Genomic DNA, 26,409 nt, shown 5'->3' with positions numbered 1-26,409 from the left:
GGGCACTTTGTATCCATATCTTGACTATTGTAAATAATGCTGCAATGAACATAGGGGTGCATGTATCTTTTCGAATCAGTGTTTTCGTGTTCTTTGGGTAAATACCCAGAAGTGGAATAGCTGGATCATATGGTAGCTCTATTTTTAATTTTTTGAGGAACCTCCATACTGTTTTCCATAGTGGCTGCACCAACATTCCCACCAACAGAGTGTGAGGGTGAGATTCTTTATGTATTCAGGACTCCAGTTTTTTGTTGGATATGTGCTTTGCAATTTCAACTCTTATTATTATTTTTTTAAATTAATTAATTAATTTATTTATTTTTGGCTGTGTTGGGTCTTCGTTTCTGTGCAAGGGCTCTCTCTAGTTGTGGCAAGTGGGGGCCACTCTTCATCGCGGTGCGTGGGCCTCTCACTATCGTGGCCTCTCTTGTTGGGAGCACAGGCTCCAGATGCGCAGGCTCAGTAGTTGTGGCTCACGGGCCCAGCTGCTCCGCGGCATGTGGGATCTTCCCAGACCAGGGCTCGAACCCGTGTCCCCTGCATTGGCAGGCAGATTCTCAACCACTGCGCCACCAGGGAAGCCCTCAACTCTTTTTGAAGAATAAAACAGCAAAAAATTAAACAAAAAGCATTGATTTCTTTTAGCTTTCTATCTGGTTGGGGGAAAGGAGAAGAGGGTGAGAAACGAGGGGAAAAGGTGGGAAGCATCTTATGGTTTATGAGGACACAAGCAATGGCTCCCATTTTTCACAGCATGTGCATATGAGCTGCACTGAGGCAGATGCAAACCAGAATACGGGGGGTGCGGGGTTCTCGGGAAGTGTCTGAGGGCCTTGATACAAGGCACACTCACAGGTGAGGTTCTGTTCACCCTCTAACCTGGCACAACCGAGTCTGGCGCGAGAGTACGTACTGTGGAAACTGCCCCCGTCAGAGACCCTGCCGGGATCTGTTTCCTTCAGGCTACATCCCAAAGTAGACATAGAAGGATAAGGAAAATGCTGATTTGTTATTAAATCAGAACAGCACCTCCTCTTGAAAGAATTTGGAATGTAACACTTGTGCAGCCTCAAACCCTTAAAGCCTCACAAGATGAGGAACAAATTGTCTTGGTTCCAAACAATTGCTGGAGTAATTCAACATTCTTAAATCTATCTTCTCCAGAAAAATCTCTTAAATCAGAAACGTGAAAATGAACAGTTTTTCAGACCAGGCTGGAGTAATGCCCATGAATATATATTAAAATCACTCTGATTAATAAGTGTCCGTGTGAGCCCAAGATTAAAGTAACATGCTGAACTTATATAATATTTACTCATGCTCTGATGATATCTCTGAAAGCCCAGAAGACCCAGAACTGGGGCTGTCACTGCCTTAAATAGAATTATTATAGCTTAATTTTCCCCCTTACCTCAGATTGTACGGCACCACCATATCATGGTGCATTTAATTCTCTCAATATTCACTGTGTAATAAAGGATCAAAATTGAAGTCACAGGGGTAGCGAAAGTAACGTGCATCACACTGGACACTGACCAGACATTTTTATTTAACACAGAAAACTGCTGGTGCAAATGACATTGTAATAAATATGCTCCAATTTAAAATGCAAGTCGCTGAGAGGAACTCCGGGGAGCCATAAAATACCTTTCCCCTCCTCAAGGTTGTCCAAAGGGAAAAAAAGGACAAGGCTTTCAACCAGGTTGTTATCTTTACGATGCAATTTAATCTGGGATGCCACAAATGCGTGGGGCAGGATTGTTAGTCAATAACATCATAAAGTATCAAGAAAGTGCTAAAGAAAACAGAAGAAACAGTTTTGCGGCTTTCTCACTTCCATGCGTAGATGTGAGAATATTATGTTAACCTGTCTGGTGGTGGCCACGGGACCGGGAGCTACTCTGAGCCCGCACTGCGGGGGGCCTGCTCAGGATGCAAGTGGAGAGACCAAACATGTACTGGATTTGTCGAGTAGGTTAGACCCTTCACGTACATCATCTCGTTTAGGCCTTATAATAAATAACCTTTAAAGTTAGGAGATATTTTTCCCATGTTGCAGTTGAGGAAACACATGTTGGAGGGGTGAAGCAAATTGTTCAAGGTCATGCACTAGAAGGTGGATTTGATGCTAAGGCTGCCTTCAAAGTCAGTGTTCTTTCTGTGACCCCACGGTCATAGGGAAGGGAGCGTGTCCCTTCTATGGTTCACCATTCTGCGATTCTTTTTCCTGTAGGTTGTGGCATCCAAGGGAAAGCAGGAAAAGAGATGAGAATCTCAGGAGCAACATCAAGTCAGAGCCGAGTGTGGCTGGGTAGCAGCCAGGGCTGGGTGGCGCCTGTGAGCAGGCAGGCTGCCAGGCAGAGGCACGGCCTCCCGGATTCTGCCTAAGCCAGGACAGAGATTTGGCTGAGAGCAGATCTGTGCCCACTTCTGCTGCATGCACCTAGAAGACCAATGCTCTTTTTTTCTGGGGGCATCTACTGAATCAATTATAAACAAAGCACAAAGAATAAATTCTGGAAAATATAGTTTGGGAAGCTGAATTCCAACCAGAGCGAAAATCGGGAAACATAGTCTGAAACTGACAGTTTCTGAGCACTTGGAAAAAGTGATGACTGTTTAGAGTTAGCAAGAGTTTGCTGAGAATAAGTCATTTCCCTATTCGGTAGCGTTTCCAGATGGGCAGGCAAGTAACCACCATGAAGGCAGAACCTCATCCAGGCATTTGCCAAGGTCTCATAAGATCACCTTGGCAACAGGGTGGGAAATGCACACTGGGCCACGCTGCAGGCAGGAGGAGTTATCCAGGGCTGTGCACTTGCCCCCAAGGCTGAGTGCTGGTCACTCTGGGGAAGAGGGCTTGAACTCTGAGTCAGCCATCCCTGGCACCAGATGGGGTCCAGCTATCCAGGTACAGGCTGCTGAGAGTATTCTAGCAGGTGATTTTCTGGAGGCCATCTATCTGAGGATCCCTGTGCCCAGGTTCCATCCATGGCAGAGACCTTACTTCGTAGGCATCTGATGAGACACTTGGTCAAAGGGTTTCAGTGAGTTCCCTTCACCTAAAGTCCACATTCCTTACCTGGCATTTCAGACTCCAAAATCAAGCCCCGACCAGTTCCCTACTTTCTATGAGTTCACCCAGACTCTGCTCTCATCAAATCTGTCTTTGGGACTTGCACATTCAGGAGGCCTCACAAGAGCCTGCTGGTGCATCTCTGCAGCACAGGGCAGTGAGAAGAACACTAGCCTCGGGGCCCAACGCCTGGGTTCAGGCCCCAGCTCCCCCACGTACTAACTTTGTAAGTGATAACCTCTCCAAGCCTCGGTTTCCCTGTCTATAAAGGTAGGGACAACACTACCTCCTGACCTTGAATACCTGCTGTGCTCCAGGCTTGCACTTCCACAGTCTCCTGTAATCATTAAAGCCCATGTGATGTTCTCTCGCGCAGCTCTCTCAAAGTCAACAGGTCTGAAGCTGAACTTGTCCCTCCCCAAGTCTGTTCCACCTCCAGACTCTCTCCTTCTCTGTGGGTGGCGCTCTCTCTCCCCCTCAGACCCAACCCACTATCAGGTCAGCTTCACCCTCTAATGACCTTCCCCATCCACCAACTTCTTTTCATTGTCATGTCACCCTCTCATCAAAAGTATTGCTTAAATTGCCTCTTAACTGGCTTCCCTCCGCCCACTCTTTAGTGCTAGGATGGCGGGGGCAGATACAAAGAGGAGGGAGGGAAAGGCAGATCTTCCCACAGCTCTTAGGATGAAAAACAGACTCCTTAACAATGGCCGGCAAGGCCCTCATGGTCTGCCCCCCAACCCTTTCCTCACCTCCTGTAACACTCCCCTCTGTTCCTGCTTCCCCGTCATCCCTCAGCGGCTCTGTCCTCTTCCCACAAGGAGCCTTTGTACACGCACTTTCCTGGTCCAAGAGTGCTCTTTCCCTGCATCCCCTGACCCAGGCCAACCTCACTTTCAACCTAAAATGTGCCTCACTATTCTTCTCCAGCTCAGTCCTTACATTTTCAGAAACACTTTCCCTGGATTCCCTGCCTCTGTCAAGTTGCCTCACTGTTCACCCTGATAGCATCAGGAACTCCCCTCAGAGGCACGTGTCGCCCGAGTAATTTTACCTCTGTGGGATCTGATTAACGTCTGCTTCCTTGTTACAGACTGAATACTTGTGTCTCCCCCAAATTCATATGTTGAGACCCTACTCCCTGATGTGATGGTATTAGGAGATGGGGCCTTTGGGAGGTAATTGGGATTAGTCAGGGTCATGAGGGTGGGGCCCTCATGAATAGGATTCGTGACCTTATAAGAGTCACGAGAGAGCTTGCTTCCTCTCTCTGCTCTCCTCCATGTGAGGACATGATGAGAAGTCAGAGTCTGCAACTCTGAAGAGGGCTCTTGCCACAAACTAACCATGCTGGCACCCTGATCTCAGACTTCCAGCCTCCAGACTGTGAGAAATAAATTTCTCTTGCTTACAAGCCACCCAGCCTATGGCATTTTTGCTTATAGCAGCCTAAACTGACCAAGGCACTCCCCCAGGGGCACAGGGCCCACTTTTGTTGCCTCTGCTTCTAGCACAGTTTCCAGCACAGACAGGTGCTCAACAAGAAGTTTGTTGAGTGAATGGAGGCAACACGGCATGGTGGCTACAAGCACAGACTGCAGGGCAGACTGGCTCTACCCTGTGTGTGACGTCGGGCAAGTCACTCAACTTCTCTGAGCTTCAGCTTCCCCATGTGTAAAATAGGGAGAGTGACAGCATCCACCTCATAGGGTTGTTAGGAAGATTCAATGACCTTTGTTTAAATGTAATGTACTCAGAACACTACCTGACAAATAGTAAGGATGGTATGTGTTTGTTAAATATGTAAAATGAACAGGTGCTAAATAATCATTAAATGAATAAGTATTAATGAAGTTGACAGAAAACTTGATTTTAAAAAAGAAATACAAGTGGATTGTTGTTGAAATATAGGCCAATGGCCAAATCATGCTGACTAGAAATAACAAACTGTCTAAGTAACAGAAAACAGGATTTAAATTTAATTCAAGCTTCGTTAGTAAGTTTGCAACTACATGTTGGGAAAACAACTACTTACAACTGGGAATACATCCAACATCTTAAGAGAAATGCAGGCTCAAATTCTTAATCCAAAGAAAGCTTTAGGTATGTCTGATGCTATTGATTAGCCATATGCTGGGCTGAATCATTTCTGTCAAAAATCAGCAAACCAAGAATAAAACTCCCAAATGAACTTTTTAAAACCACCCACACCCACTACAGAAATTCATCCATCAAGGCTTTGAGAATCTTCTTTGAGAGTTCCCCACACGGCACACAGTGCAAGGCAAGAAAGCGCCTGTGATTAGAGGACAACACTATAAAATACAGAAAATTCACAGATATCACACATTCCTACCAGCCCTTATCATATTCCCCAACATTCTTTCAAGTAAAGGAGTATAAAAAAATAGCTGGCTCAACATTTCATCCTTTGAGCATGTATGACTTTTTGTCAGGGTATTAACAATAAAAATCTTCAGACCTAAGTTTTCATCCAATGTATAATTACTTTTACTATAAAGGGGTGTGTCATCACAGGACTAAAGACAGTAAAAAGCTGTGATATATTATAGTGCCTCTGTCAGTTTTTAAGGTTTTGCTGTTGCTTCAGGAGAAAAAGGAAGGAAGGACAGTTGCAGTTTGAAGAAGGGGTGCTTGGCAAAGGGGAAAGGGCTCAAAACAACAAAGTAATTAGAGCTACTGCAGCAAACTAGGAATGAACTATTAATTCCTCCTCAAACGTACTACACAAATTGCTTCAGCTTGTTTAGTTCAATTTATATGAGTGTAATATCGAATTAAAATTGTGAGTTGTTTCAGTGAAAATACACCAACAGAAGGGAGATTTCATTTTCTTTATGAAAAAAGAAAGTCATCTGTGAGGCCAGATTTTCATCCAGCTTTAACTGTGAGCTGATTCTTATTGAGAGAAAAGGCCCTGTTTAAGTATTTGTCCCCGGAGAAATGAGGGGTCGGGTAATGGCTTGATGCACAGTTCTGCTGGCTATGGGAGGCTACAGCCAGCCACTGGGGCTGTGGGTAGGGAGAGAGGAAGCCCAGCTGTGCAGAGAAGGGAAATTCTCACCACGCACCCCTCTCCATGACCTGGTTCTCCCTACCTCCAGCCTCATTTCTCTCCCATGTGCTGGAACGTGATTCTCTTCCACCTCTGTGTTTTACCAGTGCTGCTTTCTCTGCCCATAATGCCCTCTAAACTATGCTTGGCTAAGTCTTTCATGTTCTTCAAGCCTTGGGTGTCATCTCTTCCAAAAAGCTTTCCCCAACCGCCAGGTGAGAGATGTCTCTCCTTTGCATCTAGTGCCACAATCACTTGCTACCATGTGTCTCTCATCACCTACATTGTGCATCCCTCTTGGGCAGGAGATGCAATTTAATCGATTCTATTTCCAGCAATTCTATTTCGTGCCTGGCATGAAGAAGATGCAGTAGGTATCTGTGGAACGTTGAAAGATGTCAACCCACTGTATAACACGCAAAGACACAGGCAGCAGAATCCATTCTGGACTTTCAAAAATGACCAGGTACTTTCTATGCAAGAATGACTGAGAATAAAGGCAAGAAGATGCTTGAGGTCATATGTGAGGCCCCTCTACCTATTAATACTTTAAGTTACAGAAATCATATGCAATATAAAAATATACTGTATCCATATGATTAATTATTCATGCATTCTGTGGTTATCATGAGCTTTAAGGAGGAGGAATATTCTTTGACACCTCGTTGGGCCATGCTAGAGCCTGACCATGTGCTAAATGAGAGTCTGCAAGTACATGAAGTATCCAAAGTCCCCTATACAGTGTACAGATGTACCTGCCTGGGAAACAGCACACTGCACAAAGCAGAGTACAGGCCCTGCCCTGATAAACCTCAGAGCGAAGACAACAGGGGCATTTCTGATGACCCAGGGTTGGTGGGGAAAAGCCACTTAGTGGCTAAGAGTCAAGCAGATGTTTATACCAAGCAAAGTAGATGCTATACACCCTGAAAAGAACATGATTCCACACACTACTTTAAGACATATAGGGAATACATTCCTACTTTCTCCCAAATAGAAATATTCTTTGTTTCCCCCACATACTTGCCTTAGGATAAATTTTGTGAAGTGGAATTGCTAGACTATGGATATATACTTTTTTTTTCTAAGAGATAAAGACATTTTATTTTTGACTTGTAAGAGATTGACAAGCTGTTTTCCACAGCCATTGAACTATTCACATTCCTTCCAGTAGTGTATGAGAAGTCCAATTACTCCACATCTTTGCCCATAGTTGGTATGACTGGTCTTTTTAATTTTAGCTGTTCTAATAGGGGTGCAGTGGTATCTCATTGTGGTCTTATTCTGCATTTCCTGTATGCAATTAAGCATCTTTCTGTGTGCTTATTTGCCATCTATATAACTTCTTTGGTGAAGAGTCTGTTCAAATAGTTCCTCCAATTTTTATTGGGTTATTTGGTTTTTTAAAAAATTACTGTATTGAGATGTCCTTACATATTCTGGATAAAAGTCCTTTAACAGATTTATGCTTTGCAAATCCATTCTCCCAGGCTATGGCTTGTCTTTTATTCTCTTAGTGTCTTTTGAAGAGGAGAAGCTTTTAATTTTGATGAAATCTAATTTGTCTTTTTTTTTTTTTTTTTTTCCTATTTTGGATCATGCTTTTGGTAGTGTCTTATCTAAGAAATCTTTAACCTAAGGTCACAAAGATTTTCTCCTGTTTTCTTCTAGAAATTTCATAGTTTTATGTTTTACATTAAAGTTTATGATCTATTTTGAGTTAGTTTTTGTATATGGTGCAAGCTTTGGGTTGAGTGTTATTTTTTTGGCGGGGGTAGGGGGGAACATATGGATATTCAATTGTTCCATACCATTTTTTGAAAAGAGTATCCTTTCTCTTCTGAATTGCCCTTTGCAACTTTGTCAAAACTCAGTTATCTATGTAAGGGGGGGGTCAAATTTCGTGCTCACTATTCTGTTCCGTCGATCTATTTAACTATTTTCACACCAATACCACACTGTAACAAGTACTGTAACTTTATAATTAGTCTTGAAATCAGATAGTGTCAATCTTCCAACTTTGTTCTTTTTTTTTCAAAATTACTTTGGCTATCCTGGGTCATTTGCATTTCCATATGAATTTTAGAATTAGCTTATCAATTTTTACCAAAAAGCTTATTGGGATTGAATTGAACCTATAGGTAAATTTGGAGAAAACTGAAATCTTAACACTGTTGAGTCTTCCAACCCACAAAACAAGGCATATCTCTCCATTTTAACTAGGTTGTATTAAATTTATCTCAACAATGTTTTGTAGTTTTTAGCATATGGATCTTGCACACTTTTGCCAGATTTATCCCTATTTCTTTTTTTATGCTATTGTAAATGGTATTATTTTAAAATTTTAATTTATGATTTTTTGCTGCTTGTATATAGAAATGCAATGACTTTTATGTATTGATCTCATATCTAGCAACATTACTAAACTCACCTATGACTTCTAGGAGCTTTTTTGTAGATTTCTATGTATTTTCTCCATACAAACATTTTTTTTCCTATTCCAATCTGGATGACTTTTATTTCTTTTTCTTGCCTATTGTTTTGGCTAGAACCTCCAGTACAATGTTGAATAGAAGTGATAAGAATGGACATCCTTATTTTGTTCCTCATCTTCTGATTGGAGAGTTTAATACATTTACAGTTAGGGTAATTACTGATAAGGAGGGACTTACTTCTGTCATAGTGTTATTTGTTTTCCATATGCCTTATAGATTTTTGTCCCTCATTTCCTGCATTACTGTCTTTTAGTTGATTTTTTAGTAATGAAATGTTTTAATTCCTTTCTCATTTTCTCTTGTGTATTCTATAGCTATTTTATTTCTGGTTACCATGGATTACATTTAACATCCAAAAGTTATAACACTCTAATTTGAATGTATACCTGCTTAACTTCAATGACATACAAAATCTCTGCTCTTTTAACACTCTGTCCCCACACCTTTCGGTTGTTGATGTCACAAAATTACATCTTCATACATTGTGTGCCGCAAACTAGTAATTCTTTTAAATGAATTAATCTCTTAAATTATGTAGAAAGCCATACTTGAAGTTACAAACCAAAGTTACAATAATACTAGCTTATTTTAGACTAAGTTTTTTTTTCTTTAAGTGTATTAATCTCTTAAATTGTGTAGAAAATAAAAAGTACAGTTACAAACCATTGTTACCAGTTTTTACAATTGCCCATGTATTTACCTTTATTGAGATCTTTATTTCTCCATACAAATTTGAGTTACCGTCTTGGGTCCCTTCATTTCACCTGCAGAACTCCCTGAGCATTTCTTGCAGGTGTAGTGGTAACAAATTCCCTCAGCTTTTTTTTTTATCCAGGAATGTCTTAATTTTCCTCTCACTTTTGAAGGATAGTTTTGCCAGATATGGGATTCCTTTTTTTTTTTTTGGCCACGCTGCACAGCTTGTGGGATCTTAGTTCCCTGACCAGGGATTGAACCCGCATCCTTGGCAGTGAAAGAGTGGAGTCCTAACCGCTGGATCACTGGGGAATTCCCCAGATATGGGATTCTTAGTTGACAGCTTTTCTCCAGCCCTTTGAATATATCAGTCCACTGCTTTCTGGCCTCCAAAGATTCTGATGAGAAATCTGCTGAAAATCTTATTGAGGATCTCTTGTACGTGATGATTTGCTTCTCTTGCTGCTTTCAAGAATTCTCTTTGTCTTTGGTTTTTGAAAGTTTGATTATAATGTGTCTTAGTGTGGATCTCTTTGAGTTCATCTTACTTGAAGTTGGTTGGGCTTCTTGGATGTTTGTATTTATATCTTTCATCAAATTTGGGAAGTTTCAGCCATTATTTCTTCAAATATTCTCTCTGCCCCTTTCTTTCTCTTTTCCTTCTTGGACTCTCACAACATCCACCTTATGGTGTCCCATAGGTCGCTTAGGCTCTGTTCACTTTTCTTTAATCTTTTTTCTTTCTGTTCTTCAGACTTGATAATTTCCATTGTCCTATCTTCACGTTTGCTAATTCTTTTTTTCTGCCTGCTCGAATATGCCTTTGAATCTCTCTAGTGAACTTTTCATTTCCACTGTTATATCTTTCAACTCCAGAATTCCTTTTTGGTTTCTTTTTAGGTTTTCTATCCCTTTATTGATATTTCCATTTCATTCATAGATGGTTTCTTGACTTTCTCCACATCTTCCTTTAGTTATTTGAGTATCTTTAAGACAGCTGTTTTAAAGTCTTTGTCTAGTAGATCTGCCATCAGGTCTTTTTCAAGGGTGATTTTTGTTTATTTTTTTTTTTTTCCTTTGAATGGGCCATACATTCCTGTTTCTTTATATGCCTTCTGATTTTTTTGGTTGAAAACAACATTTGACTCTAATGATGTGGTAACTCTGGAAATCAGATTATTCTCCTTCCCCAGGGTTTGATATTTTTGGTTGTTGTTATTACTTATTGTTTTTTGACTGTTGTAGGCTGTCTTTGTGCTGAGGATCAGCCCAAAGTATAGAGTTAAAGTCTTCTCAGTCTTTTTTCAGACTTTCCCTAGGCACGTGTGGTCACTTTCTAATTTTTCCCATATATGCAGTTAATTTTGAATGTCCTAGTCTTTAATGTCTGGCTCCCAAAAGGGGAAAAAGAGAAAAAGGAGGGGAGGGGAAAGCATGCTGATTGTTTAAATCCGCTGGAAGTTACTTCAGCCAGAGAGCGAGGGGCTTGCAACAATGAGAGGAGATGCAACAATGGCTAGTCACCTTCGTCTGCACATCAGTGATCAGAGGCAGTAACCAGAGATCAGAGCACAGATCCCCAATATTCGGAAGACAGAGGCCCTTTTCCCCACACTGGCTCCCACAAGCTGTGTGCAGGCTGTTCCAGGAACATGGGCACAGCTGCCTGCCATGTGGCTGGGGTTAGGAGAGGGGTAGCTCTTACTGGGCTAAGAGCTGAAGTTGACTAAACTTAACTGCACTTTATCTGTCCATGTCTTCCCCTGGACGTAGTCCATCTTCAACAGACTTCAGTATTCCAAAATGGTTACATCAGACAGATTCTGTTGGTGCAATTATTGTTTAGGTGGGGAGACAGATTCCTGTGGCTTCCTACTCTGCCATCTTCCCAGAAACCTTTGTGGGATGTTTTTTAAATCACAAATTAAACCTCTTTTGTTGGTATAAAGCTATTTAGGTTACTTGTTTCTTCTCATTTTAAAAAAAAATCTATTTTTGAATGAGCTTTGGTAGCGTGTCTTTTGAGGGATTTGTCCATTCCAATTTTTAAAATGATCAAATTTGTAGGCATAAAGTTGTTTATAATATTCCCTTATATTTTCTATATAAGTTTTCAAAATCTATAGTTATGTCACCTCTCTCATTCCTGATAATAGTAATTTATGTCTTTCCTCTTTATTTTCCTGTTAGTATGGCTAGAGGTTTATATCTTTTATTGATTTTCTCAAAGAAACAACTATTGGTTCAACTGATTTTCTGTAAAGTGTTTCTGTTTTCTCTTTAATTGATGTCTGCTCTGCTCTTCATTATTTCTTTTCTTATACTTATTTTGTGTTTCATTTGTTCCTCTATTCCTAATTTCTTAAGATAGGAGCTGAAGTCGTTGATTTAAAACCTTTCTTTTTTTCTAATATAGTGTTTAGTTAGTGCTACAATTCCCCCTAAGTATTGCTTTAGTGACATCCCCAAATTTTTGATATATTTGACTTTAATTTTCATTCAGTTCAAAATATTTTCTAATTTCTATCTTGATTTCCTTTGTGACACATGGGTTTTTTAGAAGTGTGTTATTCCATTTTGATATTTGGGGAATCTTCCAGAAATCTTTCTATTATTGATTTCTCATGTAATTCCATTGTGGTCACACATTTTGTAGGATTTCAAGCCTTATACATTTATTGAAGCTTCTTTTATGGCCCAGAATATAGTCTATCTTGGTAAATGTTCTCTGTGCCCTTGAAAGGAAAGTGTATTCTGTTGATGTTTGGTAAGTGTTCTATGAAAGTCAACTAAGTTGAATTGGTTGATAGTGTTGTTCAAGTCTTCTATATCCTTAACAATTTTCTGCATATTTATTCTATCAATTAGTGAGAAGAGACTTAAAATATCAGACTGTAATTGTGGATTTGTCTATCTCTGCTTGCTGTTCTACACGTTTTTATTCTTATGTATTTTGATATTCTATTATTACATTTTAAAAAGGTTTAGGATTATTATTTCCTCTCAAAGAATTGACCTCTTTATAATTATGAAATGACTTCCTTTATTCCTGTTAATATTCTTACCTCTGAAATCTCCTTTCTCTGACACTAGAGCTATTTCAGCTTTCTTTTAATTAGTGTTTGCATGGGATAGTTGTCTATTCATTTACTTTGAACCTAATTGTGTCTTTATATTTGGTATGTTTCTTGTAGGCATCAAATAATTGTAGTTGGGTCCTTCTTATTTTATCCAATCTGACAATGCCTGCCTTTTAGCAGAAGTTGTTAGACTATTTATATTTAAAGTGATTACTGATATGATTAGGTTTAAGTCTATCATTTTGTTATTTGCTTTCTATTTGTCCCATCTATTCTTTGGTCCCCCGTTCCCCTTTTTCTTCCTTCTTAGATTAACTGAGTATATTCTCATTCTATTTTATCTCCATTGAAAGCTTATGAGTTATAACTGTTTGCTTTTTTATTTTACTGGTTGCATTAGGGTTTATAATATATATCTTTAACTTATCACAGTCTACCTTTAAGTGATATTATAACACTTCATGTATAGCATAAAAACCTTACAGTAGTATTCTTCTATTTCTCCCCTCCCAGTCTTTTTGATACTGCTGTCATATATTTTACTTCTACATATGTTATAAACCCCACAATATATTGTTATTTTTGTTTAAATGGTCAATTATCTTTTAAAGAAATTTAAATAATAAAAAAACATGTATGATTGCCCATGTGGTTATCAATGCTCTGTATTCCTTTGTGTAGATACATTTTTCCATTTGGTATCATCTTCCTTCTGCCTAAAGGACTTTGGTATTTCTTGTGATGCAGGTTTGCTGGTGGTGAAATCATTCAGCTTTTGTAGATCTGCAAATGTCTTTACTTTGCCTTTGTTTTTGAAAGATATTTTTGCCAGATATAGAATCCTAGATTGACAGGTTTTTTTCTTTCAGTACTTTAAAGATCTGTACCACTGAATTCCCTTTTGCTAAATTCAGAAACAAGAAATCTGCTATCTTCTTTATTTGTTCTTCTGTAGCTGCCTTTAAGATTTTCTCTTTATTATTGGTTTTGAGAAGCTTTATTATCATATACCTTGGCGTTTTTTTCTTCATGTTTCTTGTGCGTGGGGTTTGTTGATCTACTTGATTAAATCTGTTTTCATCAAATTTGAAAACACTTCAGTGATTACTTCTTCAAATATTTTTTCTGTTCTTTGTTTTTTTTCCTTCTAGGAGTTCAGTTACAAGTATACTAAGATGATTTAAATTATCTCATATCTCACCAATATTCTTTTCTTTATTTTTAAAAATTCTTTTTCTCTTTATGTTTCATTTTGGATTGTTTCAGTTTGGATAGACTGTTATAGCTTCAAGTTCACTAACCTTTTCTTCTGCAGTGTCTAATCTGTTGTTAATCCTATCCAGTTTATTTTTCATCTCACATACTGCAGTTTTCATCTCTAGATATTTGAGTCCTTTTAATATTTTCCATGTCTCTACTTAATTTTTGAACATATGTCACATAACTATTGTAATCTTTAATGTCTTAGTCTGCTAATTCTAACATCTGCATCAGTTCTGGTTCGACTTCCATTGATTGATTTTTCTCCTCATTATGGATGTGTATATAGACTTCAATTCTTTTTTTCTATGGAAAACCAAGTTGCCCTCCAAAAATGTTTTATCATTTCCCATCACTACCAATACATGAGTGTTTGTTTCCCTCCCTATCCTGCCAGCACTGAATTTTGACAATCTTTAATCTTTGCCTATCTCATAGGCTAGAACTATTTACTACCACAATGGGTATTTATTGAGCACCAGCTATAAGCCTAGTGACAGATGGCAATTCTGTGGTGTTCAAGCAGTCACAGTAGCTGCCCTCATGGTGCTTATTACCTTGTGGTATTTATGTTTTTATTTGCATTTTCATTGATTATTAGTGATGTTGAGCAGCTTTTCTCAAGTTTACTGTCCATTTATATTTCTTCTTTGGTATATGGCTTACTAATGCTCACTGACCAGTTTTAAAAGTTAACTGTTTGGATTTTTTATTCCTATGTCAGAGCTATTTATTTACTAAAAATAAATACTTCACTTTTTGAAAAATTAAAAAATGTTTTGTAAACAAAGACATTTCTTTAAAATAAATTAATATTTGTAAGTAATTTCTTTGAAGAAATGATTTACATGTTACTCAAATATTTTTTTCTATGTTAAAAGTAAATAGAAATTGATTTTGGTTTAAAAACAATGCCCTTAAAAGGCAAACATTTTTGAGCAATGCAAAAATACAAAATACATATATGAATACATAAGATATACATAAATACGTAATGAATAAAACTTTCATATGTATCTGACATCAACAAATAAATGACTTATATTCTTTAGAAATAATCATGCAGATTACAAATGCCATTTTACCCTCTTAATAATGAAATGGAAAGTCAAGGAGATGGAACATTTCCAGATTAAATATTTCCAGCTGATTAAATATTTCTGGCAAAGCCATGCCATCTGTACTAGAAATGCCCTATATACGAGTCTGTTAATTTGTAATTGTCTAAGATCTATTCTTTCAAAGGAGAACATGTCAAAATCCCCATTATAGAACATTTGTTTACCCACTGAAGAGTAGCAGGAGTTCTCAAAGGTACATGCTACCTATTCATCTGGCTGTGTGGGTAAATGCTTCCTGGAGCCCCAGGAAGGATGCCCTGATTGAGACACAGGTTCTATAACGTGCCCAGTTGTCTTTTTAGCATTAACGGTCAACGTGAAGTGGACAGGGAGGTAGTGGATCCTGAGAAGCATTTCAACTCTATGGCCAGCGATATGATTTGTACACATGTCACACGGCTAAGGGGTGTTAGCCTTCTGAGTATGATGGAGGAAATGTATGTCACCAGTTATGCTGTGAATGAATAAATTGAACAGTTTTAATAATGGGGATGATGACAGCAGCCAGCAAAGCCCCAAGAGGCCCAACCCACCAGTTCTTCCATAGGACCTGGGCCCCGTGACTGACCTGTTTGGTGAAGGTGGTCTCTGGCCACCTCAAACAAGCGCAGGTGCATGTTGGTGATGGGGTTGAAGGAGCCACAGGCCAGGAGCACCACGGGGATTCGGCTCTTCATCTTGTCAGGCACATTCACACCCGTTGCAGCAGCCACCCTGCCTTCATTGGGACAAAAACTCACGTCAGGGAGTTGGCACCAAGACAAGTGTCAAGATCAGTGTCTCTAAGCCACACACAGGCCATTACTTCTCACTTGTAAGATGACTGAGGAGGCAAGAGTAACAATAACAACATTTACAGGAGGTTCACCATGGGCCAGAAACTGTGCCAAGCACCACGCCAAGGTACAGCTCTTATCTTACCAAATGCTTTCAACTCAATCCTGAGTAGTTACTTATACAGCTCAGGAACCTTAGAAGCTGTAAGGCCCGGACTGGAACCCAGGCAGCCTGACCGAAAGACCGTGTTTTGCCCATAACCTCTACATCCTCCCTGTGCTCTGATGGATCACCTTAGGGTCAAAAGGCATATGTAAGATGCCCAAAATGTCATCTCTGATAGTCCAAATAGAAGTCACAGGCCTCAGAGCAGAGTGGAACTTTTTAAAAACTTATTTTAAAATAATTTCAGACTTCCAAAAAAAGTTGCCAAATTTGTACAAAGAATTCCTATATACCCTTTACACAGAGTCCCCAAATGTTAACATTTTACCACACTTGCTACATTCATTCTCCCTCTCCATATACACACACATATCTGTAAATACCTATAATTTTTTTCTGAAATGTTTGAGAATAAGTTGTAGATATAATACCTCTTTAAATACTTCAGTATGTGTTTTCTAAGAGCAAAGACATTTTCTTGTATAACTGCAGAACAACGACTAAAATCAGAAAATTAACATTGCTACAGGACAATAATCTAATCTACAGGTCTTTTCTGATTTCACTCATTGTCTTTATCTGGGGCCCAAGCATTTTTTGAGAGGGTCAGGCCCAGACACTCTCCATACATAGTTCATTTACCCTCACAACAACCCTATAAGTGTAAGTAATATTATCCTCATCTTGCATATGAGGAAACTGAGGCTCAGAGAGGGACTATCATTTGCCCTAGGTCACACAGCCAGTAAGAGGTAGAACTAGGAGTCAAACCAAGGCCTAACTCCAGTGAAGCTCTTCATGAACATTCCAGGAGGCAGTGCCTCAGTGGCAGGAGAGCCCTACCAGCCAGCCTGCCCTGGAGCCCAGGCTGTTTTCTGCTTTACTTTAACCTCACCCAGGTGCTGAAAGCTACAGGGTAAGGAGACAAGAGGGGGGGCCCAGAGGAGGGCTGGGTGGAGACTGAAAGGGCACCGGCCAGCTGGGAGTGGACCTACCTCCTGGTACTGGGAAGGCTTAAGCACCTCCTTGGGTATATAGAGAAGTTGTTCTGGCAGCGTTCTGAGCTATGGTGGTGTGAGGATAAAAAACTCTCAACATAGGTGGGCTGTGGTTTCTTCCCACTTCCTGAGGCAGCAGGGACACCCCCTGCTGCGTGAGAAGAAAGCAGCCTGCGTGACAGCTGCTGGCCCTGGCTTCTTCCTGGGGAGGGCGGATCTTTAATGAGATAGTATTTGCAGAGTGTGCTGAGCTACTCACAAGAGCAGCCTTGAAATGAGTGTATCTGAAGAGGCTGGCTGTTTTTTACAACTGTTAGGAAGCCTTTCAAAATTCTACTTCGTTCTGACAAAATATCATTTTTTGTAGAGCCCTTAAAACATGTAACTGCAGCATCTCAGGTAACCTGGGGTTTTGATCCATTTTCTCCAAAGTTCCCAGAAACTGTACATTAGAACATTAGTTTGAATGGTGGCATCAATGCGATGCAGTGCGACGATGGGAAGGAGAACAAATGATATATAGGAAGTGTCTGTCTGTCTTTTCTTTCCTTGCGTGGCCACACTGAGCCACGCGGCTCTGACAGCGACTGACTCTGTCTGAGCCGCACCTCAGGCTGGAGGTCGCAGTGGGTGCACATTCCCAGGCTCAGGAACGAGATCAGTGCACCTGCGTTGTCTGTTTACGCCAACGTGCTTCAACTAAACACCCTCCCAAGCCCAAACCCAGAGAAATACAATGATAGGGCTGAAATGGACTCCCTCCGGGGGTTCAGCAGAGAATACACCAGGCTCCGATTCGAGCGCGTCTCAAAGGTCGGATGCAAGCCATAAAAGTGACTCGTCTGCCCTATCACGTCATAGTATCTAGCGAGATGAAGCAAGCGCAGGGGACTTTTGCTACTGGGAAAGGCTTCTCACCAATAAGCATTTAACAGAGGTCCACCGAGTGAGCAGCAATTGCAGCTGAGGGATTTAACAAGTTGAGAAGGTGGCATACGGTCTTCTTGGAATTTATCATTAAACTGGAGGCGAGGCAAACAGATTCCACCTCCGGACCCCGCCCCCTCTCCAGTTTACCGCCTCCCACTTCACAGTCATCCCGACAGCGTTTCATCCAGCTCCTCAAATAAAACACGCAGCTCCTTTCTCCTGCTTGTGCAAATGCTCTTCCGACCACCTGAAAGGATCGCCCTCCTCGCTCCTGCCTTCAAGGTGTTCTCCTTGGAGGCCGACACCTCCCCCCACCCCCACCATGCTAACTGTACCTGTTACTTTATCACTTTCTTCTTTCATGGACCAGAGACCTGTCACTGCCTTGTTTCCGCGTCGCTCTTCCCCAAGTAGAAGGTGAACTCCTCCAGGGAGGTTCCTTATTCATCTAGGCCCCTCAACTCCTGCAGGGTGCCTGGCACACAGGTACTCAGGAATGTGTGTGGCACAAACGAGAGAATGAGGGACTCTCCCTGACCAAGCATCCTCCTTTTCAGATGGCGACCTCCTCTCTTTGTTTCTGTCCCAAGCAGTCAATGGATTGGGCCTTCCAGGGATATAAGCTGACCTTTCCAGCTTCCCAGGGGCACCTAAGACCCATCCCCAAGACCCCACTCCACCCAACTCAGACTGAAAGCAAACAACATATTCCTGCCTTGTTGTGCCATCTTCGATGCCAGGAGCCCATCAATAGGGATATACCAGCCTCCTGCACACTGACACCAAGGTCATTCCTCCACCCTGGAGGTCATCAGCTGTGGCTTTGCCAGGTGAAGGGACTTTGAAGATGCGATTAAATTAAGGATCAGAAATGCAGAAGTTATCCTGGATTATCCGGGTGGGCCAATTTTAACATGATTAGGGTACTAATAAGAGGGAGCAGGAGGGTCACACAGAGGAAGACATAAGGGCCAAAGCAGCGATCAGAAGGCAGGAAGAGGCTCTGCTGCTGGCTTTGAAGATGGAGGGAGGGCCAGGACCCAGCAGGGCGAGAGGAATCAGCAAGGAAACAGATTCTCCCCTAGAGCCTCCAGAAGGAGGGCAGCCCTGTTGACACCTTGATTTCAGACTCCTGACCTCCAGAATCATAAGAAAATAAAATTGTGTTGTTTTAAGCCAATACTTCGTGGCAATTTGTTACAGCAGCCATAGGGAACTCATACACTCACCTATTTGGGGCAGGCACTCCGAAGTGACCTTCAGGCTGGGGTAGGAAGGGCACAGGAATTGAGCCGATAAGGAGGATATGGAAAGGTGTGTCGGGCACAGGGACCAGCATTGCAAAGGTTCAGAAACCACCACTTAAGGTGGGCGATGGACTAACAGCACATAGATGTGGCTGTGTGTGGTGTAAGCTGATGTGCGGGTAGCCCAAGATGGGGGTGCAGAGGGTGCAAGGATCACGCAGTCCCCCAAGGAGGAGTCTAGAGTTCATCCTATAGGCCATGAGGAACCTCTGAAGGATTTTAAGAGCTCTCAAGTGCCCCCAGGATGGTGTGTCAGGAGGCAAGCCCCAGGATGGCTACCCCTGGGACCCCTCTGCCTGGCAAAGGTCAGGCGGTCCCCAGCTTCCCAGAGGATGGCCTTTCCTGCTGCCTACATTTCTCCTCAGTCACCAGGTAATGTGATGCTGGCCAGCGCCCCACGCGTACTAAATTCTAACTAAGTGTGTGCCCCTCGGCCCATTTGTCACAGGCCGTTGCAGAGACACAGAAAGGAAAGGCGAGCCGGGAAGCTTAAGTGCCGTCACTGCGGACGTAATGTGCTAATGCTCATCAACTGGGAGGCGGTTTACCTTTCCCTGTGGTGAGTGCCTCTAACGGGACCTGGCCTGGGAAAGACCTGGCCGAAAACATCCCTGTTTATTATAGACATAAAGCAGATGGCTTTGGGCAGAATGGAAATGGATTCTACAAACATCTTTCATTACGTAGACCTCTTGACCGGACTCCTTGTCTTAAAGAAAACAAGAGGCACGGTTTGGATTTGTGGGGTTGACGAGCACATTGTTCAGGACCCGGGGAGATCATTTCCATCTGCGCAAGAGTATCAACTTCTCCAGGGCAATCAACCTTCACGCAAACTCCGGGCACTTTTTCTTTTCAACTTTGCCGGATTCACTCACTGTTGCTATGGGCACACAGTGCTGCTAAGAACAAAAGCAGAGCCAGCCTCCTCTGTCGTGTGAGGATCCTCTGCCAGCCACCCCTGGCCAGCCACATGCCAATTAAGCACTCGTCCTAATTATGAGACTCGCAGGAAAGCAGGCAGCCTGGCTCTTCAGTTTTGAGAACTTTCAAAAGATTTGGAGGAGCCCAAGGAATGGAACGAGCTCTCTTGCAATCCCACACTCAGGAGTTGGGACTGATTTCGACTGTCATAGGAAGAAGGAACTGAATAACAGCTACTGGGTTTATTGAGTGACAGGCTAGGCACTGGGCAGAAAACCTTATACACATTGGCGCTGATTCTTTCAACACGCCTGGAAGGGAAGGGTTGGTGCTTGCGTTCTGGTAAAGAGTATAATCAACTTCTCCGAGCCTCAGTCACATGGAAAATGGAGATAATTACACATACCTTCTAGGGCTGTCTTGAGGGTTATCGGAGTTGACCCACTTAGCACAGTACCTGGCCCATAGGGGGTTCTCCAGAAATATTAGCTCCTTCCTCTTTCATTATACTGAAAACAGAATTCATTATCCCCACATCTGCTTCCATATACCTATTCACCTTGTTTGAAAAAGAGCCTACCATTTTGTAGTCACCCACTGATCAAAACCTGGCAGGCTTTAGGAACACGTCAGCATCCCCCACCTGGCAGGCAGATCAGTCAGACCAGCTTGAGTTGTCACCAGAGAAGAATGCTCCCAAAAAAGGCCACTCCCACATACCACTGCTGCGGTTTCTGTCTAGCTCCAACCATAACAATCAACTCAAAGCATCACTTATCCCTGGAATTGAGTTAAGAGTTGATATTGAGAAACAGAGGAATGAATAGTTTAATGTCATTCAGGTAGGAAAAACATCTGAAAATGAAGAAGAAACATGCCCCAAATCGCAACCAACTTGCCAACTTTAAACAAAGAAGATATAAGAGGAGGTAGAAGGTGAGAAGAGGTGCCTGGGGTCTGCTATGAGGAGTGCAAAGTAGCAGATAACATGCCAGCTATTGTGCTAGCGCCTTGGAGTTACAGGGATAAATGAAATCTGGCCCCTTCCTCCCAATCTTTCAGGAAGAACGGATATCGAGGACACCAGGTAGGGCAGAGTCTGCTGGTGAGCTCCCAGCATCCACTCTCCTGGCTGGGCATGCTGCTACATTCCCAGTCTCCTTTTCAGCAGGGTGAGGCCATGTGACTAAGGCCTGGCCAGTGATCTATGAATAGAAGTGTTGGGTGGGACTTCCAGGAACTCTTTTTAAAAGGGAAAGGCATGCCTTTCTCCTCTTCTCCCCTCCTCCTGTCTAGAATGTGATGGCTGGGGTATGGCAGCTAGGTTGGACCCTGAGGATGAGGATCAACTCTAGGTCTGGCAGAGAATAAGCCAAGAGAAAGCCAGGACCCTGAGGACCTGGACTGCCCACCTCCAGGTTTTTTTTTTACTGGGGAGAGAAATAATCTCCTAAGCCACTATTATTTTCTATTTTCTGTTATATGCAGCTAAGCCTAATTCAAACTGATATACTGATACCTAATGAATGTTTATTGAATTTGGATATAAAGGAATGAAAAGTGTATAAACTTTTAAAAGTTCCTATTGCCCCAGTTAAACCTATTTTATATGCAGAAACTCAAATAGATATTGTTTGAAAGGGAAAATACATCTAAGAAAAACTAATTCTACCATCACTTAATTTTTTATATGAATTTTTCATGGGAGGAAATATCCTTACTCAGGACTCTAGAAGGCTGAAATGTGCAGCAATGAATCTGCTTTTCTGCAGATCACAAAAGCCAGACTCTGTCTTATCTCCTTCCCCCCAAGACAGATTCATTATGGTGTGCTGTCGCACTCTGCTTCAAGTGGGTATTTGCCATATGGCTTGGCAGTTTAATGGTTTTCTGATACTTGACAAAAATGAAGCACAATCATTTTGCAAGGAGTTTGCATTAGATGGGTCTTTTCCAAATAACAGCTGTGCCTCAAAATTGAGTTACTCAAGTTGCAATTTGTGGACACAATACTCAAACATTTACAAGTGAGCAAAACCTCAAACCACTTGGGCTATTTCCAGGCTTCAGAGTTTATGAAGTTTGTAGCAATGTTATGAGTGTGCAGCTGTTGACAAGCTCAAGCCAACGTCTCTGAACCACCAGACCCGACAGGCAGCAGTGATGTCCTACTTAGCAGGCTTGTGGAGCCAACCACAAACCCTCGGGATAGAAAGAACATGAGGGAGAGAGATGAGCTTCATGCCAAAGTCCACAGACTAACACCCTATCTCTTCCCCTCCACTCCCTAACCCATGTGTAGAGATGACACCCAAATCTATTGTTCTAGTCCTGATCTTGCTTATGGGCCCCTACAGGTCCATGGGTGGCCACACACTGGCTTGATAACAAGCCAGACAGACGTGGATTCAAAACCAACAAGCACTTCCTAACGGCATGACCTTGAGTGTATCAGTCAGCAGAGGCCAGGTGAGGCGCATTAACAAACAACCCCCAAATATCAGTAGCTTAAAACAATGAAGGTTTATTTCATGTTCCTATACATGCCCAGTCCATGCCTACTGGGGGCTCTGCTCTGCCTCATCTTTGTCCCTCAATCCAGGACTCAAGGCGATGGAGGAGTCACTACCTGGAATACAGTCAATCACTGTAGCAGAGAAAAAGAAGGCTCTGGAAGGTCACTTGGCCTCAAATGGGCACATGTCACTTCCAACAACCCCACCCAAGTTCAACAAGTTAGAAAATACAATCTGACTCCGTGTCCCAAAGTTAGAGAGCCAGAAATATTTGGTGAATAGCCCTGCAGTTATCAGTTAATTAACCACTCTGAGCCTCAGTGACCCATACGGACAATGGAGATAATTACACATACCTCCTCAGATTGTCATGAAGATAATTGCTGTTGACCATGTAGGGTACTCAGAATAGTGCCTGGCCCATAAGAGGTTCTCCAGGACCTCTAACTTTTCCGTGTGTCCAAAACAGAATTCATCCCCTCCCATACCTGCTTCTGGCTGCCCGTACCCCTCATCTGTGTTTCCAGTCACCCATGATCAAAACCTGCCAGTTAGCTATGACACCTCTCCATCCTTCCTCATGTCCCCCCAATACAATTAGCCTCCAAGTGTGTCCAATGTTTTCTGCATAAGGTCACCTTCCATCATGACCGAGACCTGCCCTACTATAGGATTTCATTACTTTCTTGTATCAATTAGGGAAAATGCAAACAAGAGAAGGAAGCTCTGGTTATCTTAGTTCCCCTCCCCACCAGAGGCAAAGCAGTGAAGGAGCATGGAATGATCAGAAGGCCACCAGGCCATCACACAGAATAAAGGAAGAGCTGAACATGAGATCTCAGGGTGGACAGGGGACAGGGCAGTGTCACGGTCCCAGCCTGGATGGGGTCCTGTGGTACAGACATGGTCACTGGGGCTCACACCAGTGTACAATGCTGTTCCCAGAGAGGGGCAGTTGATGTGGACTGGACAGTCCCACCCCTGCCCCCAGTGTGGGCGTCCACACTTGGTAAGGTGAGAGAAACTCTGGAAGCACCTCCCCACCACCAATTTGGCCCCAACCCAATCTTTTCTCAATATGCTGAGCAGATTAACTAGTTCTAAAGTTTGGGTTCAATCACTCAGATGAATGTGATAAACTATTGAGTGTTTACTATGCACCAAGCACTGTATAAAACCTGGGCCTTAATGCCAAGCCAGTGATAAAGTCTTCGGTAATTTGTTCTCCATTGGCATTTATGTGCTAGGTCACCCCCTTCATCTGGCGTCAGAACTTTGGAGATTCTGGCCTCATTCTACCTCTCCTAATTGTCTCCTGACTGCCCTCTCTGTTCCCTACGTGTGCTCCATCTCCTCACCAAGCTGGGACCACCTGCCATGCTCTGACGTGTCTTCTGAGTCTTTCTGCTTCTGGGATCTCTGTTTATTGCCACTTCCTAGAGCTAGAATCTCTTCCAGACTAACCCTCCCACACAGCTCCTTCTGGTGGCCCACCTGGAAGTCAGTGCTCCCTCCTCTGACCTCTTCAAGGTGACACTCTGTCTATATGGTTTAGTCCCCACACTTTTCTAGCCTAGCAGGTTGTAAATCCCTAAGGGCAGGGATCCCGGGGGCTCTAATGCAGAGTGGAAGGCAAATAAGTAATATTCACCTTATTCATTGGGGGACAAGTGAAAAGTAAATCAAAATGAGAGCCAGGGAGCACCGGGCACTTCAGGGCATGGTCTAGGCTGAAGCAGGAAGAAGCAACTGAGGAGGAAATATCCCTCAAAGCAGAATAGCAGAGCCCCAGCTTTGTCCACCCTCCCACCACCTCCCTCCCCCGTGCTTCCAACAACCAATTCTTCCTAGTCCCCAGTTTGCTTTATTTTACCCCATGCAGACTTCTGTCCCTCCATCTGGGGTGTCAGCTCCCTTCCAGACTCGAATACTGCTCTCACCCCATGAATTGTGTCTGCTGCCTTGGCTGGGCCCCATCCAGGATCCTGATTTCTGATTGCCCCTCAAAGGCATCATTTGACTCCTCTGTCCTCTCCGTGTCTCTGTCCATGCCTTGTCCAGGGTGCATGCCCAGGGTCCCGCTCCAGTCCAGCAGGGGACGATGAGCCACAGTTAGTGTTGGGAAAGCAGTCCCACACCCTTTACAGCCCTAGGGGCTTCCCTATTTGTCAGCAAAATGCAGAACTGTTCATAATGCTGGCAGGGGATGGCACCAGGGCCCTTCTAGTGCCCAAACCATAGAACTGGCAGCCACGTGGGCTCTTCCCCCTCCCTGGCCTTGACAGCCTGTCAGTTCTACCTCTGTAACATCTTTATGATCCAGCCTTCTCTCAAATTCCACAGTCGCTGCCTTGGATTGGGGCTCATTATTTCTCAGTTGGACCTGAGTGCACTCTTAACCTGGTCTCCTGTCTCCAGTCTCACCTTTGATCCATCTTCGGCTCAGTTGCCCAAGGGATCTTTTAACATGCTTAATCCCCTGCCGACCACCCACATTCTGGATAATGTTGAAACTCCTTAGCGTGGCATCCATAGGCCCTTATAACCTGGTCATGACCTGTTTCACCAGCCTCATCACTTACCTTCCAACCCCTCCCTGTGTCTGCTCCATCAAACTGCTTTCTATTCTATCCCAAGTCCCCTTGCATTGAATTTTAGGACCAGCCTTAAAATCAAATGTAACAATTCTAACAAAGAAGGCAACTTTGCTTACCTTGCTTGTTCATTCATTCATTAAAAAAGAAAACAAGTTGTCACTGCTGTCAAGCTCCCCCAGGCATCAGGATGATGACAGGGAGCTCCTGAAATACCTATAAAGATGAGGAGCTGGCTGGGCCCTCCATGAAGGCAGGCCAGGCCAGTGGAGGCCCAGTGAACCACAGCAGGGGAGATGCAGGCAAGCCTTACTGCTAAAAGATAGGTGTTCACTTGAGAATTTCACTGGGCACAACATAACCAGGTCCAGAGCAATCCTTTCCCATCTCATGTAATATAATTTCCTCCAGAAATTATAAGCCAAGCAGCCCATCTTCCCTTCTTTATTGAGTTATAAGCAGAATGAGATGGTCATGAGCAGAAAACTGCAAATCTGTGCAGAGATCTATGAAGTCAGATCAAACCTGAGCCAGGTTTGGGGGGGTAATGAATTAAAAATTTTAACCGAGTTCATCCAACATATATTTAATGTTATGCATAATTACTTTTGTGTTGGCCAGAGATGAGGCCTAAATGGTGGGCAGTTCACAGGAACAACTGCAGTCTCTATGAGTCTTTAATAGACAAACCTTATCTTGTTTCTTCCCTCAGTTACTGCTTCAGAAGCCATTAGCAGGACAGGCAGCTCAGGCCCTGCCCACGTCCCCACTGAAGCTCATGCACAGGCCAACATCTCTCATGCATACAAGGACACTCAAACAGTGAAGCCCACGGGGCACTTCTTCTGGCCTTGAACTGAGGCTGCCTGTGCTTGCACCTGGAATGGAAAATGCTTGGCTTTTTGTTCCAAGCTCTATGACCTTGAACAAGCCCTCCAATTCTCTTTAAAATGAGGATATCCCAACATCCATCCACGGGGGTGCCATGAACATGAACGAAAGAGACACATTAGGACTACATCTCCTACATGGCTTTGAGAAGAGGAGGAAGCCTTCCATTACAAAGTTAAGAAGCAGGATTCATGTGTGCCAACCCTGTGTAAAAACACCACTGTCCATGACAGATTCAACCTGTTCCTGCCAGAGCAGGCCAAACAAGGCCACTATTTATCCCAGGGCACGAGCTCTACATGCACAAAATCAAGGATTTAATGAAGCCAGTGTTCCAGCCGATTTGGGTCTGGGCTGGGAGAATCAAAGAGGCCCAACATATCTACCAGTATGTCATACACAACCCTCCAGATGACCTGCACCAGGTTCCCTCCCACAAAGTCAGGAATTGGTGACTTTCTTTACTATGCATGAATTAAAAAACCAGCAAAGATGTT

The 26,409-nt window shown here is 42.8% G+C and overlaps 1 protein-coding gene across 1 annotated transcript in view; it reads right to left on the bottom strand.

Moving 5' to 3' along the window:
- NMNAT3 (nicotinamide nucleotide adenylyltransferase 3) overlaps positions 1–26,409 on the bottom strand; it is a 114,888-nt gene that overhangs the window by 49,461 nt on the left and 39,018 nt on the right. The window contains exon 3 of the mRNA XM_061192772.1: positions 15,379–15,528. Within this exon, the coding sequence (XP_061048755.1) occupies positions 15,379–15,528 (150 nt within the window). The remainder of the gene's footprint in view (positions 1–15,378; positions 15,529–26,409) is intronic.

The sequence above is a fragment of the Eubalaena glacialis genome, chromosome 6 (assembly GCF_028564815.1).
Source record: "Eubalaena glacialis isolate mEubGla1 chromosome 6, mEubGla1.1.hap2.+ XY, whole genome shotgun sequence".
NCBI lineage: Eukaryota > Metazoa > Chordata > Mammalia > Artiodactyla > Balaenidae > Eubalaena > Eubalaena glacialis.
This window is presented reverse-complemented; position numbering and strand designations above follow the sequence as displayed.